A 19,716-nucleotide genomic window follows, 5' to 3' on the forward strand; every position below is an offset into this window, starting at 1 on the left:
GTATTTTATTTCAGTATAAAAACACCTTAGTAAAGCTTGTATATACAGTCTATGGTCGTATCTCTATAAAAGCAACACTGCCCCTCTTGCTCTGGGGATGTACTCCAGACCTTAAAAAAACAATCCCCTGTTGTGTAACACACTTTACAAGAGGACCAGGGGCCTTTACAACCAGCTCTGTTTGTGTTTTCAGTCTTGCTGTTTCGCCTTCTGTCCACAAGAGGGCGACAAAACTCCCCAAACGTCTATTTTAGAACATCTTGTTCCTAATCTGTGCACTAAATCACAGCATCATCACCATCTTTACATTGTCATCACGGGGGGAGATGACACCAGACAAGTGGTGGCTGCATAGCAGAGCAGCTGTTTGAAAGGTCAGGGATGCTGGATGATGAACTGGGAATGTTAAAAATTATTTCTGACGCATGCGTCGTTTTTTTTGCCTTTTTTCCTCCATTGCAAACAAAAGTTAACAAACCTCAAGCCTTAAAATGTACACTACATTCTTGAACCCCCTGACCTCCCGCGTGGGGGGGGGGGGGGGGGGGGGGTGTTGTCTCGTGTTAGGAGCAGGTGGGTGTGTTGGGTCGCGTCATGTGACGCTGCTTCAGTCATACTGGTATAAATCCACCTCTGTGTGTTTGGGCAGTCCTTCTCTCCACATAAAGCTGCTGTGTCCTCCAGCCCAGGCTACACCGTGGCTTCTTCTTCTTCTTCTTCTTCAGTCATGGCGGGTATGTAACATTTTAACTCTTTAAACTACGCTGACTCCCTCTCTCTCTTTTCCACGGAGCTAACGCGTGTTTTCTGACAAGTTCTTAATTTCTAAATCTCGCGGACTTTCGTGCAATCAGGTATCCGGTTTAAAGGTGATGTTAAAGTGTCGTTCGTGTTGCAGGTTTTCAACTCTCTGTAGTTCAGTAAATGTTCGTGCAGCAGCAGCAGCAGCATGAAGTGGAGACAGAGCTGAAGTACATTCTGTCTCCTTCTGTCCATCTTAATGACCAGCTGCTAACTTTAAAGCATGACGTAGGAAGTCATGAAACATGATGAGTGACATGACTGATCTACTAATTAGTCTGTGAGGAACCTCCAATCAAAACACCTGTTTGTTCTTCTCACTTTGCAGCTTGTGCATGGAATAAATGAATGAATCTTCTGGAGGGGCCTCTTTCAGGTCCCTGAGCCTCTGCTTTGGAAACACTGTTAACTGTATGGCAGTCACAAGTGGAGGAGGGGGGGTCAGGAGGGGGGTTGGGGATGTACAGCATGTACTGTACTTTTAGAGACTGTGTGGACACTAGTTGCCTTTTTTTTTTTGTTTAATGCATTAAGGCTGCATTATATACTGCTACACAGCACTGGATGGGCCAATTGAAAAGAAGGCGTGAGAGAGAGAGAGAGAGAGAGAGGAGAGAGGGGAGGGGGGGGGGGGGGTGTGGCACCATGTACAGCCAGTGAGATGGAATAACTTTCCCTGACAGCTTTCTAAACTCTGACTGCTCCTCAGTTGTGGAAATGTAAACCCATTAGCATTAGCATTGCTTACGAACTGCACCCCCCAACCCCCGCTACGTGCTGACTTCATCGTCTGGTTTTATAGGTTTCTCTCTCACAGTCCACTTATTGTTCTGAAACTTGACTTGGCAGGTAGCTCACACATTTTTCCTGAACGTTGCGCCCTGCAGCCAGCGGCGTTTACCTTAATGAGACATTCAGTACCATCTCATGAGAGACAAGTTTCCCAATTAAGCCAGGCAACAATTGAACCGTTTGACTGAAGTGGAGTTGAAGTTGTTTTTACTACGACCTGGAAAGAGGAGCTTTGTGCTGCATAACACATAAAAAACTGAGTTTTAAAAAACCCTGTTGATGAAGGCGAGATCGCCCCAAAACATTTAGTGATTAAAGAAGAGTGCGTTGGTATTTCATGTTGACGATCTTCTACTGGTCTGCACTTCGTTTTAGTTTATTCTCAAACTTAAGAACCTGCTGTACGACCACATGCAGAACCATGAACACCTTTAACCAACAGTCTCTGTTTCTGCAAAAATGCATTCAATGAGAATTTTGTTCTAAAAATAATTTCACTTTTAGAAAGTACCGACCAATGAGAGCCTCACATCAGTGACTTTTGATGGTTTTTGTCCTACATGAGGGTCTTTTCTCCCCCTATAGTGGAGTTGCATCACATGGGTGAACCAAAGCTTAAATTCAGAATGTCCAACCTGATAGCTTTTACATTTTAAGACCTGTTAGAGAAGTTATGCATCAATTCTGCAGCTGTTTGTGAATCATCAAAATGTTTGTGACTGTAAACAACAAGATGTTTGTTTTGGTTTCTTCTGTTGCTCAGTGTGTTAATGTTGTTTTTTTGATCACTTGTTTGTGCGTCTTTCTTCCTCCACAGACCAAGCTTTTGTCACGTTGGCGACCAATGAGAGTTACGCCCGGGGCGCCATGGTTTTGGGCAAATCCCTCCGTAACCACAATACAACCAAGAAGCTGGTGGCGCTCGTCGGTCCACACGTGTCAGAGCCTTGCCAGTAAGTGGAAACCCTCCATCTTGTTTCTGCTTCTTACTCATGTTCCTTTTGTTCATGTTGGTGGTGATTGATTGTGTTGTGACTCTCGAGGTCGGTGCTGAAGAGGATCTTCGACGAGGTGCGGGTGGTGGACGTGCTGGACAGCGGCGACACGGCTCACCTGGCCATGATGAAGAGGCCCGACCTGGGCGTCACCTTCACCAAACTCCACTGCTGGACCCTCACGCATTACTCCAAATGTGTTTTCATGGACGCAGACACACTGGTGAGAGAGAGACAGGAGATTCATATATCACCACACCTGAGTCAACAACTGATATCAAACATAATCAAGTGAGCACTGATGCATCATGGGGGATGTGATGTACGCAGGAGCTCTGCAGGTTTTTGGTGGTTTATTTAAAGAAAGATAACAAAGGTATCTCCTGCTGCCTCTCATAGGCCCACCCAGGTGCATGCTGGTCCTCTACCTGCCTCTGGTGCCCACAGTGTTACCCAAACACCTAACAAAAAAATACTAATGCAAAACTAAACAACAGAAAATCTATTGTAAATAAAACCTGTAGAATAAACAACATCAGTAAAGTCATTCTAACAACAGTGAAACAGCTCCAACATGTTTCTTCTTTGACCTCCCAGGTTCTCTCTAATATAGACGAGCTGTTCGAGCGGGAGGAGTTGTCGGCAGCTCCTGACCCCGGCTGGCCCGACTGCTTCAACTCGGGTGTGTTCGTCTTCCGTCCCTCCAACGAGACGTACGGAAAACTGCTCCAGCACTGCACGGAACACGGCAGCTTCGACGGTGAGTCGTGCAGAATAAATAATACTAACAACACCTCAAACACGGGTTTGACAGGCGAGCAAAAGCAGAACGATGTCGTCTCATTGGACAGTTTTTTGGCAGTATTTTGAAGATGGTGATAAAGTTGTTTTGCAGGCTAGCAATGCTAACGTAACAGCTAACATAAAAGTGATTGATTTATTTCTCAGACTCTTTCCTCAGTGACTTCACAGTAATCACACTTTAAACAATAACATCTCTTAGTGTCTAACATGTGTTCTCATACATGAAACCTAAAGATCTGGCCCGTGAAGGATTGCAGGTACTCGACCATCGCTGATGTCTTCAGTCCTGCTCAGATATTTCAGCTCTGACCTTCTTCCAGTCACACGGCGTTCTTGGTAACACAATGTTAAAGCGAGGTTGTTTACTTTCTTTTTCTCTCTAAGACCTGTATGGAGTCTTGTCCCTGGACCCCCCCCCCCGCGAGAATAACTTAGCTGAGAGAGCTGGACGCTGTGTGACGGGGGGGGGGGGGGGCTCTGAGAGGCCCAGGCCTGTTCTTTATGCACAGAGCTCTGGTTGACACTCAGCAGCTCTTCTGGAGAGGCGTACTGTAAGTGAATTGTGGTCGTATTCTTGGCCCGGGGATCAAGTTGACTGAACAGCTCTCCTCAGATCAGCTGCTGGGAACAACATTGGCCCGTACCTGCAGGGGGAGGGGGGCGCGGGAGGGGGGTTAGCATGCTGCATGTTAACCACACAGCTGATTCAAGACATACATAAAACTGTGTGTGTGTGTGTGTGTGTGTGTGTGTCCGCCCGCCCGCCCATGCATAAAGAATGAAACTGAGTCACAGTGATTGTTTCAACGTGACCTTTCATTCCCATAACATCCATCTGTTCTCTTTCCCGTTCGGAGCCGTCATAACATTTCTTTGATTAATAAAACTCCAAGCTGTTTTTGGCTCTTTCATATCAGCGAGGCTCTAAACAAACTGATTGTTGTCTCTCCATGCTGTGACCTAAAACAAAAGAAAACAGTTGTTGTATAAACACAATCCAGAAGGTCTCGTAGTAGAGCTTGTGTGTCTGCTGCTTGTTAGCGGCGGTGAACTTCAGAAACTCTAAATGACGAGCGTCTCTCTCTCCTGTTTGATACGGCGACAGATTCCATCGAGGCGAGTTCATCGGAAAAACCAATTAAGTTTTCTTATTCACGGCTTCACGTGCCAAACTCTCTCTGGCTGACGCCGTGTTTGTTGGCAGGAATGTTTTCAATCACAGACACATAATTGTCCGTCCACTAACAGGAGGAGTGTTCTGTTATTATTTATATCTAATACCAGACACAACAGTTATGGATGGTAACAAAAAGATACAAGACAGGAAACACTTTGAATGCTTATTTATGGAGGCGGCTCTAAATAGTGACTGTAGTTATTTATTTGAGCTTGAAGGAGTAGGTCCAGAAAAGTTTTTAACTTCTTCTCCCTTTTGAACATGAACTTTATTATTTGACTTATTTATTTGTTGCTATGGATCCAGTTAGTTTTTTCCTTTTTATTTTCTTAACATGTTCAATAAATTGATAAATAATAACTCGTATTTCGACGTGATGATGGAGCTCTTGATGGACTGCTGATGAATAAAGCTCTCTCTTATTTTTTTGATGCGCATGAGTTTTTAAGTTGCTTTGACCTTTTTTTTTTTTTTTTTTTTTTTTTTTTTTTTTTAGCGTTTCACTGCCACGTCGAGGAGAACACGATGCACACGTGCAGCGCTTCGTTTCTCTTGTCACGCTTCATTTTGTGATTTTGGAGGAGAATCAGAGGAAAGACGAGGAGATATTGAATTGTGTGTTTTGAACCCCAGAGGCTCTCAGGTCTTCGTCTCTGCAGCTCCACTGTTTGTCTGCTCGCCAAAACAAACTGGCAGCGAGTTGGATTCACATTCTTACTGAGCTCGTCTCATCCCCTCAAAATGAACATCCTCAGCCCCCCCCGCCGTCCCCCCGTCTTAACTTCTCAAAAATCCCCGAGTGGAGGTTGTGGTGACATCGGACAAACAAGCAGCTCTGTGTGTTTATTTAAAGAAGTTCTGCGGCCTCACAGAGTTAAACAGTCCTGACGGCCGCTCCATCTCATCCTGTGCCAGCGTCCGTCCCATGACTGACCATTTGGCTTATGGCTGAAGCGGTTCAGCATGAATAGTCAATAGGCCTGTGTCATGTTTTTTTGGTGGAGTCAGCTGTGGATGTGATGATGTAACAGAGGAGATGTTCAGTATGAAGAAATGCTTTCACAATGACTCGTTTCAGTTCTGCTTGTGTGCGAGAAAAAGTGCAAATTCACACACTCACACTCACTACCTCACCACCAAGTCTCTGCGGTGGAGCTACACCCACTTTTAGAATCAGCCAATCAGAGCGAGGGGGAGTGCAGACGGATCACCGGGACACAAGGATGAGAGACTTTTTGAAAAGTTGTTTTAAGTTTTCTTACTGGAGGTTGAGAACTCATGAATGGCCTCATTGAAACGATGGTCGCTGTTTGAATATTCATTAGTCTAGGGGCGGCTGTGGCTCAGTGGTAGAGTCGGTTATCTCTCAACTGGAAGGTCAGGGGTTCGATCCCCAGCTCCTGCAGCCACATGTTCTATTTGTTCATGGGTTTATCCAAAGTGGCAGCGGGGTGTGAATTTGTATGAATGTACGGGGTCCTTCTTCATCGATTTGCACAGTTTCAACAAATAAAGTTAGTGATTTTTAAATGTTGACGTTGCAAAACAACTTGGTGCAGTCTGGTGTTTGTCCCTGAATCGGTAGGGGGGGCGGGGTAAACACAGACGTGGATGTTAGCAACACTAGCTCGATTAGCTTCTGTCACAGCAAAAACAGTTCCTTTATTTCAAACTTAAACGTACGGAGCTTTTATTTTGAAGTTCATTCTTCCTGTTTCCTGCTCCAAAAATGTGTCGATGTTTACAAAATATTTCTAAATATAAGAATCATTTTGTTTGTCAAAGCTTAACCTTAAATCCTCCTGAACTTAACAAAATAAAAGTCTTTATTTACTGTGAAGAGAATCTCCCTCATTGGTTCAAAACAGTATGAACGATGTGTTCACAGTTGATCAAACTGTTGAGCATTTTTGTTTGCTAACATGCTAATAACAGCAGCAGCTTATAGAACAGCTTCTGCTGTTGCCGGGCAGATTTTGAACTTCGAACTTAGTGTCGTATTTCAGGGAGCAAACGGCAGCCGATCCTTCTTTTGTCAGATATGAGATGAATAAATCCGACTGCTGCGGGTGGATCATCCTATAGACTGTATGTAAATATAGACCTGAACTTTAGTGTAACACGCCGTGATCTTTGGTATGTAGCCGTCGGTGCAGAGTAGAGTGTCAACAGTAAAGCACGTGTGACAGACATGTTCTGTACATGTTGTCTCTGAACCGTCTGTGCAGCTTCAGTCAGATCTCTGCTGTGCACATGATTCACAAACGCTTCACGCCCTGCCTGAGCTCTGCATCAAATCCTACTTTTTACTTTTAAGTCGCTCGTACAGGAAGTGAGTCTTTGCCCCGGGGCTCTGGACGTGTTGGAAATCACTCCCATCAGCTCGTCAGATCTCAGCAGACTTGCTGACGTAAACGCAGATCGAGCAGAAAGTCTTAATTATTAACGCTGCTGTCACAGGTGGAGCGATCATCTGACTCACACGGCTTTCTTTCAAAAACAGCCGTCCAGTCAGAATCTGAGCCGGTGGAGCTGCACTTCATTAGCTCAGTCGACCTGTTATGTCATCATATCAGTTCCTCATTCTCTAAAGTCAATTTAAAATACAGATATTGTATTTCTGCTGATCTGTGCTGAGATGAACTTTTAACCTTTAGAGGATGTTTGTGATTCTCTCCAATAGTTTCACAGTTTAAACTTTTAATAATAAAACATTTCATTTGTAACACACTTTTGCAAAAAAAAATCTGAAGTGCTACAGGAAAAACCAAATGAGAAGCAGAAGGCTTTGTTAAAAAGGTTTGTCAGCAGACTGTGGAGCCGTCAGCTGCTCGGGGAGAGAGAGGAGCAGACTTCTACTGATCATTCCTGTTTTTAGTTGATTTACTGTGACACTAGCAGGTTTCCTTTTGTGTTCCAGGAGGAGACCAAGGTGTTTTGAACAGCTACTTCAACACCTGGGCGACGGCTGACATATCCAAACACCTCCCCTTCATCTACAACCTGAGCAGCATCGCCATCTACACCTACCTGCCGGCGTTCAAGCAGTGAGTGTCCGTTTGAAGAGGAGGTCAAACATCGTTTTTAAACATGAACTTTAAATGTCTTTCTACTGTAAACGTCCAGAAGAGAGTCTGAGACACAAGGCCAAAGCTGTAAGCAGATCCCCCCCCCCCCCCCCCCCCCATCACATGAACCTGCAGTCACACCGTGACATGTCATCAAGTTACGAGCGAGATGAGCCGTAAGATTCCAGCGGCTCTTGCTCGAGCCCCCCCCCCCCCCCCCCCTCGACGCTGGGGGGTTAGATATCCACCCTGATCTCCCAACAGCTGAAACCAAACTCCAAAATAGACGAGGTTTATTTAAAGACCTTTTATGTTCTCCTCTAGGACTCGTCATTGTAAATCCCCCCCGGCGCCCCCCCCCTCAAATCCCCCCCATCCTCAAGGCCTCTTCTCCATAGAAACAATCATCATCAAGATCATCGCTTTGGCATTCCCTGGCATCCAGATCAGGGTGATAAACATGTATTGACTTGTTGGTTGTTGTGTTTAAGAGGTCTGGCAAACACACAAACACCCCCCCCCCCCCCCCCCCCCAGAGACTGATTCAGGCTTATTTGTGTACATGATCTGTCTGCCAGTACTCAGTATAAATCCCTCTCTTGTTTGTGTTGGCGTGCTGCGACATGAAGTCACATGTTTGAATATAAAGTAGTCCAGGATCTAAACCACCTCAGACACCTGAGCTCTCAGTTTGAAACACGCTAAGCTACGATCACAAAGCTTCAAGAACTACAAATAACACTCGTTCCATTGAAACTGTCAACATGAGACCGGACTTCTTCTGGCTGCTCACATGAAGGAACAAACACAGAACAGCTTCGTCATATTTTGCTGAAGTATAAACCGTTTTTTGGATCAAAGATGTTTTCTAGTCTGTGATCAGGTAGTACTTTATATTCACTTTCAAATGTTCTTTTTCACGCTCTGTGCTGTCTGACGGAGGTTTGGTGTCTTTCCTCTCCTTGTTTCACTTCTATGAAATCTTCAGTACCAGACATTACACAAATGGTTGTTTAGCATTAGCTCATACCTGCTAATGCTGAAGTTGACCTCGTCTCTTTCTTTGTGGAACCATCTTAGGATCATTTAAAATGCAGCACAACCAGTTTTCTGAACTTAAATATCGGCTTCAGCAACAAATTAAATGGAAACTTTTGGAGCCTGAACGATAAATCAGCCGGCCGATAATAACGAAGCAGACAACGGTTAATTTTATCTCCGATGTTTGCCGATGTTACTGTATTTATTCACCAGTCAAAAAGCATTTCATTTCAGTTTCATTGTGACACTTTCAGTTCTTTTTCTGGCGCTCACCAGCAGAGGGCGCTGTGTGGATTACAACAGTGATGCTCAGTTATTTTCCAGTCGAGTGACCATCTTGTCGTCGTCATAAATCTTTTCCCCGAGTGTTTGATAACTGCATCTGAGGGATCAACGCAATAAGGGGGGGGGGGGATCTATATGTATCTATCACTACAGATTGAGTATAGAGCTCAGAAAGATGAAGGCCGACATATCGGTATCTGAGTTTTTTTTTTTTTCCCTCCCTAATATCAGTGTTGGCCCCAAAAGTCCACATCGGTCCGGTCCTAGAAATGATTTATAAGTATTTATCAGGATCTCTAACCACAGCGTGTGTAATCAGGTCGCTCAGATGTCGATCTTTCTCCTTTCTTTAAACTCTTTCAGATATGGCGGCAACGCTAAGGTGGTCCACTTCCTCGGTAAGACCAAGCCGTGGAGTTACACGTTCGACCCCAAAGCCAAACAGATCTCAGGCAGCGTGCACGAGGCCACCGCACATCCCACCTTCCTCCTGGACTGGTGGACCCTGTACTCGAGCGCCGTGGTGCCCCTGCTGCAGGAGCAGTACGGAGACCAGCCCTTCCACTCTGGATGTGTGGAGGTGAATAAACACATCATCCAAAGTCAAGTTTTAAACACGTCACATCAACGACTTTATTACAGTTTATGACTTTAGTGACCACACGGGCCGAGGCTTCCTGGTTGTTCAGTTATGAATGGGACTCGATGGTTTAGTTTCCTCTTTAAAGTCTTTATATGTTTCACCCTTAAATATAATATAAATCAAGTATCTCCTCTGAAAATAACTCTGTGAGTCATGACTGTCTACAATGGGTGTAACACCCGAGTCCCACTGTCTGTGATGTTTTCAGAGTTTTCAGAGTCCTATCTTCACTTTGTTTACATCGCCCGGACGGCCGGCTGACTCCTCCCCTCGTGTATAAAAGTTGTTTAATTGAGGGACTAGAGAAAAGAAGAATAACATACTGTACTCACTGCTTAACTGTGTTTCTAGATCACGCTCATTTCAGGTAAATTTACATGCAGTGTGAAGATACGAGCAGAATAAAGATCGCTAGCATTAGCATGCTAACACAACAATGCAGCGCGAGTTGTTTTGGTTTCATGCTGGTGCTCAAGGGCGACATCTGCTGGATCAAATATTTATGTTTTTTTTTTTTCCCGCTCAGGGTGAGAGCAGCCCGTTCGCAGAGGCCCTCGGGGCCCAGCTGTCCTCAGAAGAACGGAAGCAGAAATGGGAACAAGGTCAAGCGGACTACATGGGAATGGACTCGTTCGATAACATCAAGAGGAAGCTCGACACCTTCCTCAAATGAAGGGATGGAAGCGGGATATGAAAAGAGCACTTTCAGTAAAACATCATCACCACCGGTCTCGCAGTAAAAAACAGGTTTTTCTGTCCACCTGTTTATCAACTAGAGTCGAGTCTCTCCCAGCACCAGCAGCACCATTCCCCCCCCCCCCCCCCCCCCCACTCCAAAGACAGAGCCGTTTAAATGGAGGAACAAGTTACCTAATGAGAGCGGCTGTAATCGTCTATGCAACGCCGTCATTGGCTGACGGCGATCTGTTCGGCCACACTGTGAAGACAAACAGGAAACACTTCTTACACCTTTTTTTTTTTTTTTTTTTTACCTGCATTATAATTTGAGCAGTTTTGTTTGACACAAGTTGATTAACAGTCATATCATTTTGATTTATTTTTTTTACGACGCAGTCATCGAGGAGTCTTCTGAACATTCATATCTTTACTTTCTTTGAGTCGAGGAGCCTCTGTTTAACACGGATTTATTAACACATTGAAGCACTTAGCATGATCATGGAGCCGTTTGTGCCTTAGTGTCTCTGCTCTCTGTAGTGCCATCATCCTTCTTTTCTAGACTACCAGCTGATTTAGTTTTCTAACTTTGTTGCATTGAACTTGACACGTATGTGAGATGTACCGTTAAATCTTTCATCTGGAAATATTAAAAGATTGAAAAGTGTTTTGTTCTGGTGTTTTTCTTCTTTATTTTGGAGGCCTGGGTGGAGCTGATGCTGCTGATGTGTTCTGAAGTATTCAAATGCGTTCTGTTCATAGACTGTTGAATATTTGTGGTCAAAGCCTGAGTGACGTTTGGAGTCCCATCGATGACGTCCCCCGTCTGATCCTGCAGGGGGCGCTGGAGTCCCATCGATGGCGGTCTCCATGCTGGAAATGCTGTCTCAGTCTAACTTTCAGTCAACCTAACGACAGGCTGAGAGCTGGAGCTGAGGCGGGTTTTAAACCTCCTGACAAACCGTTACACCGCGCCCACCTGTCAATCAGGTCAGCTACACGCCTTATTGTGAATAACTCTTATCCTTCATCAAATCAAAACTGATGAGTCATCAAAACATTCACCCCCCGTACAGTGTGTGTCCATCCAGACATGAGCTAATCACGCCTATTTGGTTTTTTGAACCAGGCTGTAAACATGTTCATCTCTGTTGTAAAAACAGACTTTTTAGAATGGGTGTGTATGTGACTTCCTGTGCTTCTGCAGCCAGCCTCTAGTGGACACTCCAGGAACTGCAGGATGTTACACTTCAGCATTGGATTCATTTTTCAACACCGGAGGTTTGCTGCTTGGTTTTGTTACTCAAACACTGATGGGCTTAGTTCATCAATTTATTCATATTTTGACACTAATACACATGAATATTTTAAAGCCTGAGTTTGAACATCGTCTACGTTCGTCTGTCTTATCTCTCTATCGATCTCTACCCAAACTCTGGATTTTAAAGGTAAGAACGTTAACCACCGGACACTTTTCAGGTTTGCTTCTTTTGGCAGACGTTTCTAATCTCTTAGAAGTCCGTGTGACCTTCTGACCTATTCTAACAAAACATTTAAAGCCCCTCTCGTTGAATTAGAGACTGTCACTTTAAAAGTGATTAGCTCAGACAGGATGTTATTTATTTATCTTAATCGTACGTCTGAATGTTGTAACAACAGCACGTCGTGGATTCTACGATATATTTGTGTGAATATCTCTGTTTCAATTTATACTCCAGCAAAAAGCTAATGTGCAAAATGTGAAGTTATAAAAAGTTTGTTAACATTTATAAAACATATTTTGCCCCCCCCATGTTATGACGAATATGATGGCAACTTAAAATCTTTAAAAAAAACAGGTGAAATGCTCAAAGCAAGCCAGAGCTGTACCCACTTTTAATTAATATCTTTGGTAACCGGTTTATAACATTTGTATTGTTGTACATGTATTTTATCCTCATATCGTGTTTTGGGGTTTTATGTAACTGAATGTTGAACATTTTAATCTGTTTGTTTACACAAAGGAACAACTGGGGACACGAGTTGGAAATTAGCAACAGCTATAAACTCTTTATGAAGCACATCAGTTTCATGCTTTGTATTGAAATTATGTTAAATTGCATTTTTTTTTTTTTTTTTTTCTTACCACTGTAACTTTTGCTGCTTTGCTAAAGTGCTCATGATGGATAGGCCGGATCTTTGTAACATAGCAATAAGTAAGGTCCTTTACCTGCTTTATATAACATAACAATGAGTAAGGTCTTTTACCTGCTTTATATAACATAGCAATGAGTAAGGTCTTTTACCTGCTTTTTGTAACATAGCAATGAGTAAGGTCTTTTACCTGCTTTTTGTAACATAAGAATGAGTAAGGTCTTTTACCTGCTTTATATAACATAACAATGAGTAAGGTCTTTTACCTGCTTTTTGTAACATAACAATGAGTAAGGTCTTTTACCTGCTTTATATAACATAACAATGAGTAAGGTCTTTTACCTGCTTTTTGTAACATAAGAATGAGTAAGGTCTTTTACCTGCTTTATATAACATAACAATGAGTAAGGTCTTTTACCTGCTTTTTGTAACATAACAATGAGTAAGGTCTTTTACCTGCTTTTTGTAACATAACAATGAGTAAGGTCTTTTACCTGCTTTTTGTAACATAACAATGAGTAAGGTCTTTTACCTGCTTTTTGTAACATAACAATGAGTAAGGTCTTTTACCTGCTTTTTGTAACATAACAATGAGTAAGGTCTTTTACCTGCTTTTTGTAACATAACAATGAGTAAGGTCTTTTACCTGCTTTTTGTAACATAACAATGAGTAAGGTCTTTTACCTGCTTCTTGTAAAGTGTCTCGAGATAACACTTGTTATGAGTTGACGCTATACAAATAAAAGTTGATTGATAAAGTTGATTGATTGTCCCTATTAAATAAATAATTAAATAAATAAATTCAAGTCGGGCACCTCATTTTTTTTCTTGAGTTTCTGAGTTGTTCCGACCTGAGCAGGTGTTCATGTTCATGTTCAAGTTAGAACTCTGACACTCATTTTTCCGATGTTTCCGACGCCACATGAATGCACCAAGAGCCTCGAGAGCCAAGAGATCTTAGGCGGCCCCTTAAGGGTTCCCGGATCCCAGGTTGGGAACTACTGTTCCAAGGAACGGATGAACGTCACCGGAATAAGAACAACTGTTGACAGCTTCGTTTTTACTCAACTGAAAAACAGATTTGGTCTCTGACAACTTGACAGCAGCAGATGTTCAATTTCTATCCAGAACAACATTTACAGTTTTGAACTTTGAACGCAGCCCGGGACTGTTCGGTGATGTCATCCAGGGGGGCGTGTCGTGACCCCCCGGTGTGTGATGTAGACCTTTCCAGGGAAGTAAAACCAGCAGCAGCAGCCTACACACATTAAGCATTCCCCTCAAGATGGCCCCGCTGCCCTGGTTCCGAGTGGCTCTGCTGGTCTCGTTTTCGGTCTTTCTCACGGTTCTGTTGGGGTTCGGACTGCCTGCCCTGCTGAACGCCGTCATGAGGATGTTCGGACTTCCGGAGACGAGTGTGACCGAGTGCATCGTTGTTCTTTATTTACTGTTTGTTCTTTATGTAGCGACGCCGAGAATCCCTCGAGGACAGGTGGAGGTAAAGTACACAATGCACCTTAAATTACTCCAACACGGAAATCAAGAAATGTCCCATTTAGGCTCCCGTAGCTGTGTTAGTACAGGTTAGTATGGCTGTTATTATAGAGGACAGACATGCACTGCAGACTGTTTCCATTCCTCTATTCTCTCCTTCACTTGTTTTGCTTTTATTTGACATTTAAACCTTTTCAGACATGTTTTTACTTCCACATGTTGCAGACTCTCCGTTTTATCTGAATATTGATGCTTTTTCTCAAATCACTTTGTAAACATGTTTAAAGGTGCTATATGAATAAAAGTGATTGTTATGAACAATTATCAACTCACCTGACACCCTGTTAATGTTTAAACACGCCTTAACTCTCTCACTCTTTGACTTATTAACTCTACAGTCAAACATGTTTTTTTAACCCTTCAGAGCCTTAGTTATTGGGAAATGAAAAAAACGTATGTTTTTATTTATTCTGCCTGTCTGTCTGTGCAGGTGAAGGGAAAAGTCGTGTTTATAACGGGGTGTGACTGTGGATTTGGTCACGCGCTCGCCAAACATCTGCACAAACTCGGCTTCACAGTCTTTGCTGGATGTCTCCTGAAGGTACAGATTCAAACACACTGCTCGTTTCATTTGTTTGTTTGTGTTTTGAATGTTGTTCTCGATGTGGTGCGTCCTGCAGGATAAAGGCGGCGAGGGGGCAAAGGAGCTGGAGGAGTTGGGCTCAGATCGCATGAAGGTCGTGCAGCTGGACGTGTGCAGCGACGAGCAGGTGAACCGGGCAGCAGAACACATCAGAGAGAACCTGCAGGACTCAGAGAGAGGTAAACATGAAACCCTCTGTTACTGTCTCTGTCATTGTGTCTGTCATTCACTTCCTGTCTGTGTGCTCGTGTCTCAGGTCTGTGGGCCGTGGTGAACAACGCCGGTGTGTCCACATTTGGAGAAGTCGAGTTCACCTCCATGGACACCTACAAGCAGGTGTCAGAGGTCAACCTCTGGGGGACCATCAGGGTCACCAAGGCGGTTCTGCCGCTGATCCGCAGAGCCAGAGGTGAGCGGCTGGAACACAACATGTTACATATCTGAGTTAAACAGTGTCCAACATGTCTGCAGGGACAAACTTAAACCTTGGATTTGGATGTTTCCCACATGTATTCATGAATGATTATGAGAGTTACTATTGGACAGAAAATTCTGCAGTTAAGGGATAAGTTAAGTTGTGTCCCGTGATCTCTGAGTGGAATGCTAACTATGCAAACAAGCCTGACGTTGAAAAACATATTTTAATCCTTTCTATGTAAAGCAAAGTGAAGCTTTTAATACAACATAGTCAAATCATACTTTTATATTTTATTTAGGAGAAACATTCTTCACACATTAGTAATTACACATGATAGAAAAAATTATTGCAAAACTCCTCCCTCAAACTTTCTTTGCAGAAGGGGGGGGGGGGGGGGTATGATGCTCTCAGTATATTTAACAATTCAGCTCTTCCAAAGATTTTTTCATATTCAAGTTAACATGACATTAATTAATTTAATTAAATTGAAATGATTTACAAAAGAACACAGGAAGCTCTCACCCTCCAGAACTTTAGAATTTATGGAGAAAAGATTATACAAATGACAAATTTAAACAGCAAAATGTTTGTCAAAGATCATCATCAAAGCACATCAGGGAGAACATCTGCAGCCAGATGTGTGTCCGCCTCCAGGTCGTCTAACATCCTCTTTGAATCATCCAATCAGAGCGGCTCGTTCAGTCTCAGCATGGGAACAGCAAACTTAAACGCCTTGACCCCCCCGGTTCAGTTCTGACTTTTACATTTTTTTTTTTAATGTTTGTTTGTTTGTCTCTCTCTCTCCAGGCCGAGTCGTAAACCTGGCGAGCATGTACGGCCGGATGGGAAACGTCATGCGCTCGCCGTACTGCGTGTCCAAATACGGCGTGGAAGCCTTCTCCGACTGCCTCCGCTACGAGATGAAGTCCTGGGGCGTCAAAGTGTCCGTGGTCGAGCCGGGGAACTTCATCGTGGCGACGGGCATCCTCACGCGGGACATCGTCGCCAGCACGGCCAACAAGCTGTGGAGCGAGGCGCCGCCGCAGGTGAAGGAGGACTACGGGAAGGCGCACTTCGAGAAGCTGATGGCTCTGATGCGCTCGTACTGTAACAGCGGGCAGAAGAGCGTCGCCCCCGTGTTGGACGACATCACCGACGCCCTCGTGTCCAAGCGTCCGTACACACGATACAGCCCCACCGAGCCGCACTGGTGGATCAGAGTGCAGGTGATGACTCATCTGCCCGGCGCCATATCCGACCTCCTCTACCTCTAAAGCGCACGCTCTTTGGTTGTGGCCTCACAGCGAGCAGCTTTAGACCTCACAGTGAACTCTGCTGATCGAGCACTTTGTTTCTGTCTGATGAAAACAATAACTTCATGTCCTGATACATTCTGTGTTGAGTAGGAACTACTTTGTGCAGAGTTCACCCATTGTAGACAGTCATGACTCACAGAGTTATTTTCAGAGGAGATACTTGATTTATATTTAAGTGTGAATAATCACATAGAAAGACTTTAACATCACTAATCACTTTATTTGTTGAAACTGTGCAAATCGATGAGGAAGGCCCGTATCCACCCGTCATTTTGTTTTCAGTGTAGAGAGAGTGTGTTCGCAGCAGAAAGCGGCCGTCTGGAGAAAAGGCACAGCCCCCGGCGTCTTTTTTTCCGAGCGCTAAAAGTAAAAGTAACGGAGCAGTGTCGGTCATACGGCGGCCGTTGTCAACAGACTGTTGTCATGGAGACAGGACAGACGTGCAGCGCTTTTCTTCTATATGTGAAAAATCACATATAAAGTCTTTAAAGTCTGCTGTGGTGTTATCTTAAATCCCCTCATGTATGAATATCTTCCATCCTGATATTGTGTTCCTCATGAAGCGCTGGTGAAGCTTCGAGAGGGAGAGCTTCCTGCTGTTTCTTTTTGTGACAGACGCCGGAACAGTAACGGCGTGCTGAGATTTTGGCTGGACCCATCAAAAAGTTACATAACCACTAAAACAAACCCACTTTGTCTGAAATGTGCAACGAGATCCTGCGTGCTGCTTTGGACACTGAGGGTGATTGATGTGATTAATGACCATGATTGAACAAAAAGGTCGCCCCCGCCCCCGCCACCCCCCCCCTCCTCTCTCAAACCTTCTAGACTGGAAACTTATTTTGTATATAAAAGATATTAATGACTATATTAAAAATTAGTAAAATTTTTAAAGAGTGAAGTGAAATAAAGTGATAAAAATGAGGCTGTGTTTTTTGAAACGTCTCCTCTGAGTTAGCCTGGGTGGTGTTGCTAGGAGATGTAATGACAGAAATGGCCACCAGGGGGCGGGCATGTATCATAAATAGGACTACAAGGGGAATCATCTCCTGCCTGTAAAATGTGTCACAGTTTAGGTTTCTGTATCAGAACATTATATCAACGTGGAGACACAGGGATGTAACCTAGTAGGGGAACAAGTTCGGGTGGCAGCTCAATCTGTAGGGACCTGGGTTGGGAAGCAGAGGGTCGCCGGTTCAAGTCCTGGTGTGGACCAAAGTGTGGAGGAAGAGAGGAGCCAGGCAGTGGTGATTGCAGAGCCTGTGTGGGCTTCAAGGCCAAAATAATTCCCCTCAAACATCCCCCATATTCAGGGCTAGACAAGCATCATTCAGTCATTTACTGTTCTATGATTGAGTGCTGTGAGATGGGGCCCCCTTAGGGAGGTTTCCTACTGTCGTTGCAAACTTTGCACATTTTCAGCCACTGCTGTTCATTTAAGTTCATCAGGCCTTAAGGGTCCATCACTGACCTGCAGCGCCTCTGGTGCCGGGTCACTTCCAGAGTAGTGCCGAGGTCGCCTTGAGCAAGGCACTGAACCCCCCCCCCCCCCCGACATCTCTCCACTAATACAGGTCTACAGGTCGTGTGTGTATTTCAGGCCTCAGGAAAATCCTGCTTTTGGTCAAATGAAAGTGGAAATTCCAACATTGTGAGAGAATTTAAACATAGAAACACACATGATCTGTTTGGTTTTTATCGTTTATTACGTCTTTTGAACACTCTAATAAACTCTTCTAAATTATTACACCTGAAGACGATCTCCCATCCATCCATACAAACAGTATTAAGAGCATGACAATTAAAATTTCACAGCACCGCCGTTCTCTTTCCACAGCATGGATCTGTTTTTTGTTTTCTTCACTTTCTCTCATACAGAAAAAAAAAAAAAAAAGAAGCTTTCTTTTTCGAGACAAAGCACACCGTAGAGATGTAAGCAGCACTCAAGCACCAGATTTTGTCGGTTTTAGTTCGGAGGGGGGCGGGGGGGGGGGCTCCAGCTGCGTGTAGTTCTTGAAATAGTTTGATAAAATAAAATAAACTCTTGATAACGTCTTTGTCCTTTAAGGAGATTCTGAATCATGTCTGCACAGCTACAAGGCTCTGCTCATGCAGCCTCCATTAATATGAGACGAGTCTATGCAGGGAGACGCTGAACTTCTGAACATCAAGTTAAACATGTAAGCACTGATGATACGTTTCCTTTTTTACATATTTAAGTGGCTAAACTGCAAAAGTGAATGTCTAAAAATAAAAATAAAAAAGACAGTTCCTTCACGACCTAACGACATGTGATACCGTTAGAGTCGAGGTGCTTGAAGGTGAGATTCAGGTCATGATTAGATCACACCTGGGAGCTTCTCCTTATGAATGAAACGACACATGTAGGCGTTCACCGTTTCATGGAAGTGATGAAGTCTGCTAAAGTTAAGGTCACTTGAAAACTAGACACGATGTTGCCTAAAAGGGCATTTAATCATGACAACAACAACAACAAACAAAAGAAACAGTTGGAGCTTCTGTCAACAAAAGAGAGCATTAAATTAGGAAAACGCCTTTCTCTACATGAGGACGTCGCCGGACACCGTTTCGACATATCGCTCGCGCTGATCGAGCTCGTGTGACGCACATGCAAAAAGATTTAACCAAATCATGTGAGGCAGTGACGAGGGACGTGGGAAGATGAATACTTTTAAAGGTGCAGTAAACCTTTGGTTGACAGAAAGCTGTGAAGGCACATTTAAAAAAAAACAAAAACAAACAACAACATCTCCTAAATCCTTCAAACTGGGGCACATGGCGTTGGCGTTTGTCACTTTTTTTTTTAATTCGGCGTTCTGGTGCAGACGCTGCAGAGCTGGAAGCCAGGGGGAGGGGGGATTCACCCAATTTAAACAAAAAGAAAGAAAAGAAAAGAAAAGGTCGCTGATAGAAGTTTGTCCACATGCAAACACAGCATCTTATGTTAATAGTCAGGGAGAAGAAAAAAAAAGAAGCATGGCACAGATACGACAGCTCGGGATTGGGCGCAATAAACGAGACGTAACAGGATTCCTGTAACCCAAATACTTATTGTGGTGACTGAACACAGAAGGAGGGGGAACAGGCACGGGTTGTCACACAGAACAAAACAGGTTCAACTGAGTCAGTCTTCACGGTTTCAAGTCCAAAAAAAAAAAAAAGGAAAAGATCAAGCAACACTGACGACCAAATCCTGTGACATGTTGAACCGTGTTGCTACAATTCTGTTCGAAACAGAATTTAAACCCTGGAATGTGTTTTTTTTTTTTTTAAATGTTTATATCGTATTATTCAAGATCTTCATCCAGACTATATGCTTATGTTTAGAAGTTTAAAGCCATCCAATCAAACTGTAAGCTAATGATGATTTAAAATGCATCTTCTGCATGCTCACTCGTTAAGAAGCGTTT

General features: G+C 43.7%; 4 protein-coding genes across 7 annotated transcripts in view; 2 read left to right on the top strand and 2 right to left on the bottom strand.

Moving 5' to 3' along the window:
- The window catches only part of LOC132994240 (Golgi reassembly-stacking protein 1-like), a 408,891-nt gene that overhangs the window by 315,513 nt on the left and 73,662 nt on the right, over positions 1-19,716 (bottom strand). The gene's annotated exons all lie outside the window — the stretch shown is intronic.
- On the top strand, positions 578-10,947 carry LOC132994245 (glycogenin-1-like). 2 transcript variants are annotated; one of them, XM_061064468.1, is made up of 7 exons: positions 578-734; positions 2,411-2,546; positions 2,637-2,811; positions 3,186-3,348; positions 7,490-7,616; positions 9,327-9,543; positions 10,133-10,947. In XM_061064468.1, exons 1-7 carry the CDS (start codon positions 728-730, stop codon positions 10,277-10,279), a joined length of 972 nt encoding a protein of 323 aa, XP_060920451.1. In that variant the 5' UTR covers positions 578-727; the 3' UTR covers positions 10,280-10,947. The 2 variants fall into 2 exon arrangements, with proteins under 2 accessions (XP_060920451.1, XP_060920452.1); XM_061064469.1 differs by having other exon boundaries at positions 593-734; positions 2,417-2,546.
- Positions 13,640-18,182, top strand: bdh1 (3-hydroxybutyrate dehydrogenase, type 1). The gene is made up of 5 exons (XM_061064467.1): positions 13,640-13,912; positions 14,399-14,509; positions 14,589-14,730; positions 14,808-14,960; positions 15,777-18,182. The coding sequence occupies exons 1-5, from the start codon at positions 13,700-13,702 to the stop codon at positions 16,241-16,243; spliced, it is 1,086 nt and encodes a 361-aa protein (XP_060920450.1). The 5' UTR covers positions 13,640-13,699; the 3' UTR covers positions 16,244-18,182.
- nck1b (NCK adaptor protein 1b) overlaps positions 17,969-19,716 on the bottom strand; it is a 36,855-nt gene continuing 35,107 nt past the window's right edge. For all 3 annotated transcript variants that reach the window (XM_061064462.1, XM_061064460.1, XM_061064463.1), the window contains one exon: positions 17,969-19,716. This exon is cut by the window's right edge and continues 2,108 nt beyond it. The gene's annotated coding sequence lies outside the window, so the exon portion shown is untranslated.

The sequence above is a fragment of the Labrus mixtus genome, chromosome 19 (genome assembly GCF_963584025.1).
Source record: "Labrus mixtus chromosome 19, fLabMix1.1, whole genome shotgun sequence".
NCBI lineage: Eukaryota > Metazoa > Chordata > Actinopteri > Labriformes > Labridae > Labrus > Labrus mixtus.